The sequence below is a fragment of the Dipodomys spectabilis genome, unplaced genomic scaffold (genome assembly GCF_019054845.1).
Source record: "Dipodomys spectabilis isolate Male_0828 unplaced genomic scaffold, ASM1905484v1 ptg000669l, whole genome shotgun sequence".
Lineage (NCBI taxonomy): Eukaryota > Metazoa > Chordata > Mammalia > Rodentia > Heteromyidae > Dipodomys > Dipodomys spectabilis.
Genome location: NW_024871346.1, coordinates 6,196,260 through 6,208,277, shown reverse-complemented (window position 1 = coordinate 6,208,277; position 12,018 = coordinate 6,196,260). Strand labels below are relative to the sequence as shown.

The 12,018-nt window shown below is 47.4% G+C and overlaps 1 protein-coding gene across 2 annotated transcripts; it reads left to right on the top strand.

The window, feature by feature from the left end:
- Window positions 1–3,702: 3,702 nt before the first annotated feature.
- Window positions 3,703–10,011, top strand: Rpl7l1 (ribosomal protein L7 like 1). 2 transcript variants are annotated; one of them, XM_042672101.1, is made up of 7 exons: window positions 3,703–3,994; window positions 4,689–4,797; window positions 5,070–5,230; window positions 6,008–6,145; window positions 8,214–8,323; window positions 8,499–8,713; window positions 9,805–10,011. In XM_042672101.1, the coding sequence occupies exons 1-6, from the start codon at window positions 3,954–3,956 to the stop codon at window positions 8,705–8,707; spliced, it is 768 nt and encodes a 255-aa protein (XP_042528035.1). In that variant the 5' UTR covers window positions 3,703–3,953; the 3' UTR covers window positions 8,708–8,713; window positions 9,805–10,011. The 2 variants fall into 2 exon arrangements, with proteins under 2 accessions (XP_042528035.1, XP_042528034.1); XM_042672100.1 differs by having other exon boundaries at window positions 3,704–3,994; window positions 9,746–10,011.
- The last annotated feature ends 2,007 nt before the right edge of the window (window positions 10,012–12,018 follow it).

Genomic DNA, 12,018 nt, shown 5'->3' with positions numbered 1-12,018 from the left:
ATGGTTTAATCAGTGGGAAGTAGTTCTTAGAGGACTGTCCGAAATCCTGATGATCGCATCACTGCCTTCATGATAAACCTGTGTCCAGCCACACACTGGCAGCAGCCCGGAGAGTGAAGCCCATCTCTGCCTTCCCGGGGGCATGGTCAGTCGTTCATGAATGCAGTGAAAACCCTCAGCCTTGTGTATTTAAGGCACAGGGAACTGACACTGAGGACTGTTGGAAGGAAAGGCAAAGGAAAAGAGAAACCTCTGCAGGGTGGCTCAGGCAGGGTATGGCTTTGCCTCAGCCTCACGTTTTCTCCCTGAGACATTTAGGCCCTTAAGCATCCAGCCGAAGAGGGACAGTTCATTTTATCAGCCACCAACTATGTCAGAAACAGTTGAGTATGGCAGGGCTGCTAGACCTTAGGATATACGGATAATTCAGCTAGGATTTCTCCTCTCTAGGAACTCACAGTCTATAGAGAATACGGCGCTGACATTTTTCTAGACTGCTAGTTGCTAGAGAGCTGTAATCTGTATTTCTGTGCCCTGGCACTACATAGTTTCCTGAGTTATATCTGAAAAAGAAAAAAAAAACCTATGATACTTTCTTCAAGAAAGAAGATAAAGGAATTTCATAGTTACATTAAATATGTGGTGAGATCTAGTTCCATATACCTTTGTAGTATAAAGTGGATAGATCTGCAGGCAAAGGTATGACTCTGTAGTTCACTTGTGAGGCCCTGGGTTAAATCTCAGATACTGGCTGGGAATGTGGCTTAGTGTAGACGCTTGCCTAGCATTCATGAAGCCCTCAGTACAGTATACATAAACAGAAAAAACTAGAAGTGGCGCTATGGCTCAAGTGGTAGGGTGCTAGCTCAGGGACAGTGCCCAGGCCCTGAGTTCAACCCTCAGTACTGGCAAAAAAGGAAGGAAAGAAGAGATGGGAGGGAGGGGCATGGCATGTTGGCTCATGTCTGTATTCCTAGCTACTTAGAAGGATTGAGATCTGAGGATCACAGTTCAAAAGCAGTCCAGACAGGAAAGTCGATGAGGCTCTTATCTCCAGTTAACCACCAGAAAATTGGAAGTGGAGTTGCAACTCAAAATGGTAGAGTGCTAGCCTTGAGCAAAAAGAGCTCAGGGAAAAAAACCTGACCCAGAGTTCAAGCCCCAAAACCAACAACAAAAATAATAAAAACTTAAAAGGCTCATGGCCCCTTCCCGGCCTGGGAAGGTAAGAACAGCTGAAAAGATCTTGCACAGTCCTCTAACAAATATTAGGAAAGCAAATATTTAGATCTGATGTCTCTGACCACCTCCAAAATTCTATGTACATAAGGGAGAGATACCAGTTCACAAGAGAAATGGGAAGAACAAATTATGAGGAAGGCTAAAATCAGGAACGTTTATAAGGCTGTAAATAGACATGGCATATTCTCATTCAGTCACCTCCTATTGGAATAAAATTCAAATCTTGTTTTCCCCAGGGTATGCAGTCACTGTTCAGTAAACACCAATTCAAGCTAGGTGCCAGTGCCTCATGCCAGTAATCCTAGCTACTCAGGAGGCTGAAATCTAAGGATCATAGTTCAAAGCCAGCTTGGGCAAAAAAGTTCAATTAATCACCAAAAAGCTGGAAATAGAGCTGTAGTTCAAGGGGTAGAGTGCTAGCACTGAGCACAAAAGTCCAGGGACAGAGCCTAGCCCTTGAGTTCCAGCCCAAAGGCTAGCAAGGGAACACACACACAACACACACACACACACACACACAAATTAGTGAACTTTATTTGGCTGAAAGGACTTGTCTTTTTACTTTCTTTTTTTTCTTTTTGTTGGTCTTGAGGCTTGAACTCAGGGCCTGGGCACTTTCCCTGAGATTTTTCCCTCTCTACCACTGAAGAGCCACAGCTCCACTTCCAGTTTTCTGATGATTAATTGGAGATAAGTCTCATGAACTTTGCTGCCCAAGCTGGCTTCGAACACCAATTCTCAGATCTCAGCCTCCTGAGTAGCTAAGGATTACAGGTGTTGAGCCACACCAAGGCCAAAGGCCAGCCTTTCCCATCTTTTTTTTTTTTTTTTTTTTTAATGGGTCCGGTCGTGGGGCCTGAACTCTGGGCCTGGGCGCTGTCCCTCAGCTCTTCAGCTCAAGGCTAGCGCTCTACCACTTGAGCCACAGCACCACTTCCGGCTTTTTTCTTTTTGCTTTTGTGGTGCTGAGGAATCGAATCCAGGGCCTCATGCATGCAAGGCAAGTGCTCTACCACTGAGCCACCTTCCCAGCCCCAAGAATACTTATTCTTAATGCAAAACTACCCAATCAGACTAACCCAGAGAAAAAAGATGGGATGGGCTGGGAAGGTGGCTCAGTGGTAGTGCTTGCCTTGCATGCATGAGGCCCTGGGTTCGATTCCTCAGCACTACATAAGCAAAAAGGAAAAAGCCGGAAGCGGCTCTGTGGCTCAAGTGGTAGAGCGCTAGCCTTGAGCTGAAGAGCTGAGGGACAGCTCCCAGGCCCAGAGTTCAGGCCCCACGACCGGACCCCTCCCCCTCCCCCCAAAAAAAACGAATAAATATTCTCCTAGCACCACCTGCTGGTAGTAGTGGAAAATCATATCCTCAATCCTGACTTCCGAAGTCCCAAAAGAACAACAGGAAATATTATTACAACACTGAAAATCCTTTTCCCTTTAATACTGTAGCTACTGAAAATCTTTTATTTTTTTTTTTAATTTGTAGACACAAGAAGGTACAAAGCATCTATTTGCTTTTGTCCCCTGTTGACTATGTGATGGTGCTCACATTCAGGTGAACCTTGTTTTACCTCTTTACCAAGATGCTGAGAGAATGAGCCTGAAGCCAAGTGCCTGTGGCTCACACTGTAATCCTAGCTGCTCAAGAGGCTGAGAACTCGGGATCACGGTTCGAAGCCGGCCAGGGCAGGCTCTCCAATTAACCAACAGTCAGGAGCAGAACTGTGGTTTAAGTGGTAGAGTGCTAGCCTGGAGCAAAAAAGGGACGGGACCGCGCGCTTAGGCCCGGAGTTGAAGCCCTAGTACATACACACACCTGAAATCACACACGTCAGTGACTCTGACCGTGTTGTCTTTGGACACCTACTCATCAGGTGTCCCTACTCATCAGCGGCTCCGTCCATAGCCTTATCGTTCTGGATGGACTGGGTACTTGTCACTGAGTCGATGCCCAGCGTGGCCGCCTCACCCTCGGATGCCGACGCCCCAGCGGCACCAGGGTAACAGGTGCAGAAGGAGCGCAGGCGGTATGAACCGAGTCCCCAGTGTCGAGGAGGCGTTTCTGGTCACGACTAAGCATCCCAGGGTGGACAGATTCCCGCGGGGGCCTGGCTACTCGCTCCCGTCTCATTCGGGCCTCCGGGCGCTCAGCAGGAAGGTCCATTTTTAAGCCCGCACCAAGAGAGAGGAAACAGGAACGGAGCCGCGGTCCTCCCTGGCTCGAGGGCCGAGCGGACGGAAGCCGAGCCACTTTCTCGTCCGCTCTCATCACCCACAGCCTCCACCCATCCGTGAGAGCCACAGCCAGGCGCACGCCTCCCGCGCGGCGGACGCTCAACACCAGCGCCGCCATTCTCACTTTGCGGAACGCAGACCGGAAGTGACGCGCCGGAGACACGCCGGAAGCCGCGGTGCACGGTGGGAAGCGTGCTGCGGCTCGCCACCCTGGCGGCCAAGTTTCCTGTAATTATAGCTCTGAAAAGGACTTGGTTTTTTTTTTTTTAAAAAAAAACATAAGCTCTAACGCGCTTGGGAGGGGTGAGAAAGCCTTTTACAACTTTTTTTTAGAATCCGGGTTAGCAAGGCCTCTTTACTGCCTCCTAAGTGGGCGGCGGCCACTTGGGTCCTCCAACGCGAGCTAGAGCAGACGTCTCTATGGTCGAGGAACCATAGAGCAGATCCTGTTTTCATTGCTTGTTGGTCGTGCGCATGCTCAGCAGCCGCCGCACGTCAAAGATGGCGGAAGAAGGGTGAGTGTTTTCTGATTTCTTGTTTGGGGCGTTGAGTATCCGATGCCATCCATGCCGTGTGTTCCTTGATGGTAGGAAAGAAGGATACACGTCGATTGTAGGAAGAGAAGAGGCTCCGATGTCGGGGTGGGGACTGAGGGAACGGCTTAGAGGCCTGGGTTATGTCGAGCTGGAGGGCTGACTCCCAAGCAGCGAGTAAGCAAGTTGAGGTACGGAGTGCAGAATGGCTGAACAGTGGGAGTTGGGCTCCCCTAATCTGACTTCAGAGTACGATGTGTTTCCGGTCTCCCCAACTCGCTCGGTTATGGTGTCTGAAACGCCGAGGCAGTAAAAGCCCTGTTCACGTACACGAACCCAGGGACTAAGACGTTCGTAAATTTAATTTTTCCAGTCCTGGGGCTTGAACTCAGGGGCTGGGCACTGTCCCTGAGACTCTCTGTGCGCAAGGCTAGCACTGTACCACTTGAGTCACAGCGCCACTTCTGGCTTTTTGTGTTTATGTGGTACTGAGGAATCGAACCCAGGGCTTCATGCATGCTAGGCAAGCACTCTACCACTAGGCCACCTTCCCAGCCAATCCTGAAGAGTTTGAAGACAGCAGTGTTAGGCAAAGTCCAAGATGCTGGATTAGTTTGGAATTACACTGAACGGTAAATGCTGTTTACTGACCTTAGTTTTTTTTTTTTTTTATCAGGGAAAGAAAAAGGATCCCTTTGGTTCCAGAAAATCTCCTGAAAAAGAGGAAAGCTTATCAGGCCCTCAAAGCCACACAAGCCAAGCAAGCACTTTTAGCAAAAAAGGAGGTAATGCCTGGGAGCCAGGAATTTGAATTGGATGAATGTTTATATGTCTCAGCCTCCTGAGTAGCTAGGATTACAGGCATGAGCTGCCAGCTCAGTCTTTTTGTTGTTCATTTTTTAAATTTGCTTTAATTTTCCCTTTTATAAGACGAAGGTAAACTATGCTTATTTGTTCCCCTTTGCAGTGAGTTATTGGTACTGTCATTAGCCACTTGGGAATTGTAGAAGTAAACTATGAACATAAAGTGATAATGGTGGTCTCTTCTTTACCACAGAGGAAAGGAAAAGCATTTAGATTTAAGCGACTGGAATCATTTCTCCATGAATCCTGGCGACAGCAGCGTGACATAGTGCGTGTCAGACGTCTGGATGTGAAACCTCGTGCTTTGGAAGTTCCTGATAAACATACCTTGGCCTTTGTTATACGCATCGAAAGGTAGAATACTCTCCTCTTTGAAGATTCTTGAGGCCGGGGCAACTATTGCTTCAGCTTTCTAGGGAAGTGAGGAGACAGGCCTAAACCTGCTTTCTCAGCAAGTTGCACTAGGAAATCAGGGTTGAGCACAGCAGACAAGTGCCATAGGGTAAAGGGCGGGATGGGGTGGGCAGCGTTTGAGGATACCCTCTCTACAGCAGGAACTTGAATTGAGTCTTGAAAGACACAGATTGAATTCACCAGTGTTGGCAAAAACTTTAAAGCATGGATCCAAAGTCCTGAAATTGGAACTTGCATTATCTTTCTAGGAACTAAAGGCTGATGGAGTTGGAAAGAAATTTCTACATGTAGTGTTACTTTTCTTACCTGTCCCTACCGTTACATATAACTGTCTCTCTTAATGTGAAGCCTATGATTTTAAATATTGATGAGCTGTGTGTTCTTCAGTCTTTTTCTTTGACTCTTTTGTTAGTTTCTAATTGGGTTTCCTGCTTCTGGTGTCACAGACCCAGATCTTTCCTGTAGGCTGCCTTAGTGATGGTCAGGAAGCAGTCGAAATGTTCTTCTTTGGCTTAAAGTCTTCAAGAGCCTTTACCACCCCTGCAGCTTGCCTAGGTGTGTCACTGTATCTCCTCATCCTACCTGTTCAAGGATCAGTGCCCCAGCCTTCCACATCATTACAGGAAAACTATCTGCTTACTCCTTCCCCTAAACTGAAGATAGATGTGTCCTTCTCTGTGTGCTTGGGAGACTGACTGCTGTTGCTGCTCATTTCAGAACTGTCGGGGTGAGTTTACTGGTGAAGAGGACCATTGCAATACTTCGTCTGAAGAAATTGTTTAGTGGTGTCTTTGTCAAAGTCACTCCCGATAACATGAAAATGTTGCGTATAGTGGAACCTTATGTGACCTGGGGGTGAGTACATTTTTCATGTGAATTAGCTTGTATTGTGTGAGGGTGCACAGGGGATTGGCCTCCATAGCTCATGTGTCTTTGTTGGCTACTATGCTGAATCCAGTTCCAGGAATTAACCGTAGGGATGTGGGGTGGGCAGAGGGGAGAAAGAAAGAACGGTGTTGGTGATAGTCAGAACAGGGTCAGAGCATCAGTTGTAGGTGAAGTAGAGTGGCTGAGAGGTTGATACTTGGGGGTCAGAAGTTGAGTTGGTGGATATGCTTGTATAAAAATATTAGTCAAACATGAAAACCCAGCAAAAGGGTCAGGCTCAGTGTACGTGCCTGTCATACCAATTGCTTGACAGCCTGAGATATTGACAGTTGCTGTTCCAACCAGCCAGGGCAAAAAAGGCCACAAGTCGTCCTCTCAAAGGAAGAAGCTGGGCCTGGTAGTTTGTACCTATCATCCCAGCTCTGACACGTTGTATTAAACGTGGTTGGAGGCATGGCTTAGGGGTAGAACAACTTGCCTGGCAAGCATGAGATCCTGAGTTGAAATCCTAGCACTGTTTCGTTGTTTTCACATTGCAGTGACTGGTGTATTCCTAGCTAGTATGGAGGCAGAAACCATAACGATTGCCATTTGAGGCCAATCCAGGCCCACAAAAAACCTCTGATATTAATCCATAAACTAGTCTTGATATGGTACACACCTGTGATACCAGCAGAGCCACAACTAACTAGGAAGTACCCGATTCTAAACAACAGCACCAACTTTTTGGTGCTAGCCCTTGAACTCTGGACCTGGGCACTATCCCTAAGCTCCTTTTGCTCAGGGCTAGGGCTTGTACTCTACCACTTGAGCTACGGTACCACCTCTGGCTTTTTCTGTGATAAGAGTCTCACAGACTTTCTTGCCCAGGGTGGCTTCTAGCCGTGATCCTCAGATCTCAGCCTCCTGAGTGGCTAGGATTTCATGCATGAGCCACCAGCGCCTAACTTTTTTTTTGTGTGTGTCGGTAGTGGGGCTTAAACTCTGGGCCTGAGCACTGTCCCTGTGCTCTTCAGCTCAAGGCGAGCACTCTACGGTTTGAGCTACTGCGCCATTTCCATTTTCTAGTGGTTTATTGGAGATAAGAGTCTCACGGATGTTCCTGCCCAGGTGTTCCTGCCTGGGCTGGCTTTGAACCGTGATCCTCAGATCTCAGCCTCCTGAATAGCTAGGGTTACAGGCGTGAGCCACCGGCGCCCAGCTGTCTTAACTCTTTGTGTTTTTGTTGTTGTTGTTGTTGGTTATGGGGCTTGAACTTTGGGCCTGGGTGCGGTCCTTGAGCTCTTCAGCTCAAGACTACGCTCTACCACTTGAGCCACAGCACCGCTTCTGGTTTATTGGAGAGTCTCGTGGACTTTCCTTGCCCGGGCTGGCTTTGAACCGAGATTCTTAGATCCATAGATCTCAGCCTCCTGAGTAGCTAGGATTACAGACGTGAGCCACCCAGCGCATGCCTCGCTCTTAAGTAGATTGTAGGTCAGGTTTTTGTCGTGGGGAGTGTTTTTGTTGTTTTGTTTTGGCACCGAGGTTTGAGGTCCAGACCTCAGGGTTGCTTAGCTCATGCTTACTGTACTTGAGCCATCAATAACCTGCTGCTAGTGTAAGTTGTCATTCAGTTTTTTGTTCTGCCCATTTACGGCTTCCCAAGCATCCAACTGGGATGTGATTGCAGTTTATTTCCTAGTTGGGGATACAGGTGTGGGGAGGGGCGCTCCTTTCCCCCTCTTCACATCAGCCTGCGAGTGCCATAATGCAATGTGGTGGGGTTTATTGTTTTTTTGTTTTTGTTCATCATGGGGCTTGAACTCTGGGCCTGGGCACTGTCCCTCAGCTCTTCAGCTCAAGGCAAGCGCTCTACCACTTGAGCCACAGCGCCACTTTTTTTTCTGGTGGTTTATTGATGATAAGAGTTTCATGGAGTTTCCTGCCCAGGCTGGCTTTGAATGCAATCCTCATATCTCAGCCTTCTTAGTAGCTAGGATTACAGGCATGAGCCACTAGCACCCTGCTCAGTGTGCTTTATTGTCCCTCATAGATTTCCGAATCTGAAGTCTGTGCGAGAACTCATCCTGAAACGTGGACAGGCAAAGGTTCAGAATAAGATCATCCCTCTGACAGACAATACCATGATTGAGGAGCACCTGGGTAAGTCCTGCAGCTGCAGGGTGGGCAGAAAGCAAGGGTCTGAGGTTGCCGTGGTGTGGAATCCAGGGTGTGTTCTTAGGATTCCGAGAACATGCCAAACTTAACTCTAGCATATGAGTACACACTGTTTCAGTACACACTGGACAAGTAGTGAATCTGTGCCCTTATCTCTTAGGGAAATTTGATGTCATTTGCCTGGAAGACCTCATTCATGAAATCGCCTTCCCAGGGAAGTATTTCCAGCAGATCTCCAGGTTTTTGTGCCCTTTCCAACTCTCTGTTGCCCGTCACGCTACCAAAAACAGAATGGGCTTCCTCAAGGAGATGGGCTCACCTGGCTATCGGGGTGAAAGTATCAATCAGCTCATCCGCCAGCTGAACTAGACTCAGGTGAGCTGGGGCTGGAAACCTTTATGGCCTGGCTTTCCACGGGCCATCCTTGTTACTTCAAAGTGTTTTTGCAGGTTTGGGTTATAGTCAGTGGTTAATGACTTGATAAGGATATCAGGGTCGTGGTTCAATCGCCTAGTAAAAAAAATTGGGGAAGGAGGAGGAGGTCAGTGTTTACAAGTCAAATAAATAGAAACCTTGTAAGGGACAGCTTAATTCAGATTTGGAGCTGTGAATATCTTGAGTTAGAGGCTAGAAAATTTAGCTAGAAATGGCGTTTCTGAAAGAATTGGAGTCATTTTTATTGAGCAGTTTTTATTTTTGTGCCAGTTTGGGGGCTTCAGCTCCAGGCCTGTGCACTGTCCCTGGGCTCTTTCGTTGAAGGCTAACTTTACCACTTGAGCCACAGCTCCATTTCCAGGTTTTTGTGACCTCAGATCTCAGCCTCCTGAGTAGCTAGGATTGATTACAGGTGTGTGCCTCAGCACTTGGCTAAGAATTTTGATTTTATGAAATGTTTTTGTGGTTTTTTTCTGGTCCTTGAACTCTGGGCCTGGGTATTGCCCCTGAGCTTCTTGAAGCTCAAGGTTAGTGCTCTACCACTTGAGCCACAGCACCACTAACAGCTTTTTCTGAGTAGGTCATTGGAGATAAGAGTCTCACGGACTTTCCTGTACAGGCTGGCTTCAAACAGCCTGTCTTAGCCTCCTCAGAGGCTAGGATTGCAGGTGTGAGCCATTGGCACCTCACTAAAATTGCTTTTTCTAGCCGGGCGCTGGTGGCTCACGCCTGTAATCCTAGCTACTCAGGAGGCTGAGATCTGAGGATCGCGGTTCAAAGCCAGCCCGGGCAGGAGAGACCATGAGACTCCTATCTCCAATAAACCACCAGAAAACCGGAAGTGGCGCTGTAGCTCAAGTGGTAGAGCGTTCGCCTTGAGCTGAAGAGCTGAGGGACAGCGCCCAGGCCCAGAGTTCAAGCCCCATGACCAACCAAAAAAAATAAAATTGCTTTTTCTTGCTGTTATACTAGATGCCAAATTGTGGTGGATTTGAACTGTTATATCTTCAGAGATTGTTTCCTACCTACAGAAGTTGGAAAGTAAGGGGAAAGATGGCAGACCAGTCCTGAGGAGGAGTTCCATCCTTTTCCACATTGGCAGCTATCTCCAATCAACACATAGCCCAGAGGAAGAAGTTGTCCTGACTTTGTTGTATCTTCTGTATGGGTTTAATGTTGTGAATGAAGAACCTAAGCATATGTACAAGATTGGCACCATTAGACCAAGCTTCTGGGTATACTTGAGTCTGGGAGTTCTAAGGGCTTGGGTTTTTTTTTTTGCTGGTTGTGGGGCCTGAACTCTGGGCCTGGGCACTGTCCCTCAGCTCTTCAGCTCAAGGTTAGCGCCCTACCACTTGAGCCACAGCACCACTTCTGGCTTTTTCTGCTTATGTGGTGCTGAGGAATCGAACCCAGGGCCTCATGCATGGGAAGCAAGCATTCTACCACTGAGCCACCTTCCCAGCCCCATAAGGCCTTGTTTTGAAAAGACTTAAAAACAAGTGCTATTTCTTAAAGCTCATCATTGATTCTTGATTGTTTTTTGGTTTGGTCACTTGTGGGGCTTGAACTGTGGGCCAGGGAGCTGTCCTTGACCTCTTCACTCAAGGCAAGCACTCTACCACTTGAGCTACAACACCACTTTCAATGTCTCATGGCTTTTCCTGCCCAGGCTGGCTTTGAACCGTGATCCTCAGATCTCAGCCTTCTGAGTAGCTAGGATTACAGGCGTGAGCCACCGGCGCCCTGCTGATTCTTGGTTGTTAAGCCCTGTTGATGGCAAGGATTCCTGAGACTCAAGTGTTGAGGTTTGGAAGTCTCAATAAAGGCAGCAGTCATTGAGAGCTCCACCTACAGTCCCTAGATTTATCTTCTACCCAAAGTATTCCAAGGCCCAAAGTGAGCACCTCATACTTGGTGTGAAGAGGGCAGTTGGCCATCAGTGGCATCCGTTCCAGCATTTTGGGGTAAGACATGATAAATTAGGCAAAAGCAAACCAAATAACATTGCCTCATGACCCTGTACACTGATGTAATTACATTTGCCCCCCATCTAACAGTGCCCACCTCTAATGGGTGGACCTCAGCTCCAGTACCATCTAAGCACTTGATAAACATGTGCCAAACCCAAATTAAAGTGAAAAATACTTAACTGCTATTTTCTTTTTCTTTTTCTTTTTTTGGGTCCGGTCGTGGGGCCTGAACTCTGGGCCTGGGCACTGTCCCTCAGCTCTTCAGCTCAAGGCTAGCGCCCTACCACTTGAGCCACAGCGCCACTTCCGGCTTTTTTCTTTTTGCTTATGTGGTGCTGAGGAATCGAACTCAGGGCCTCAGGCACGCAAGGCAAGCGCTCTACCACTGAGCCACCTTCCCAGCCCCTTAACTGTTATTTTCTTGGATCATTTTAGATCCACTTTGCTGAAATTTTGGTTCATAGTATCCTCAAAAACAGAGGTGAAACTGGGTTAGAGGTATAACAGTGCCTTTAAAATGTTCGAGTAATGAGGTAATTTGTTAGGCTGCTTTGATTTGAATTAACTTGCCAGGAACACGTGTTATTGATACTATGCAGCATTGGGTAATCAGATTACTTAGCAATGATGCGTTGGAAAGTCGTAAGTGTATGGTAGGCCTGGGATTTATATCAGGTCAGTCTTAAGCGCTAGGGTTGGGGCTGTGCTCGGTGGTAGTGGGCTTACCTAATATGTGAAGCCCTGGATTCAATTCCCAAGACCCCCACTTTCCATTCTTGCTCTGTAAAGTGGAACTGATTTTCTAGTCTGCTTTACATGGTGTTTAAAACAAGATGTTTTAAATGTATATAAATAAAATATTTAAAATGTGTGCTTCTCTGCACTCCCTAGAGGGGTGCTAAACTAGTTACACAGTACACCGTGTGGACTGAACACACGAGGTGTGATCTGCATTTGTGGATAAAACAGGTGTAGGAAGAACTGACTTGAGAATGTAGCTATGGGGGCATTTTTCTGAAAGCTCTACTATCTTATAGGTTGGAAAAACTTTCTAGTTTCATTACTTGTTGACATTTTGGTGGTGCTGTGGTTTGAACTTTTTGCTTGCTAGTCAGGGACTCATACCATACCAGCGCTTAAACACAGGAATAGTCAGTGTTGGTGCTCTTGCACTTCAGCCATGCCTCCAGTTAATTGGAGATGTGAGTCTCGGCCTTCTGAGTAGGTAGAATTAGAGGCATTAGCCACAGGCACCTGGGTGTTTGGGTTTTT

Excerpts from the sequence above, each read along its gene's own strand:
- Rpl7l1 (XM_042672101.1), top strand. The coding sequence starts at position 3,954 with ATGCTCAGCAGCCGCCGCACGTCAAAGATGGCGGAAGAAGG. Across the intron at positions 3,995-4,688 it reads TCAAAGATGGCGGAAGAAGG|GGAAAGAAAAAGGATCCCTT; the intron begins GTGAGTGTTTTC and ends TTTTTTTATCAG. Across the intron at positions 6,146-8,213 it reads GAACCTTATGTGACCTGGGG|ATTTCCGAATCTGAAGTCTG; the intron begins GTGAGTACATTT and ends TGTCCCTCATAG.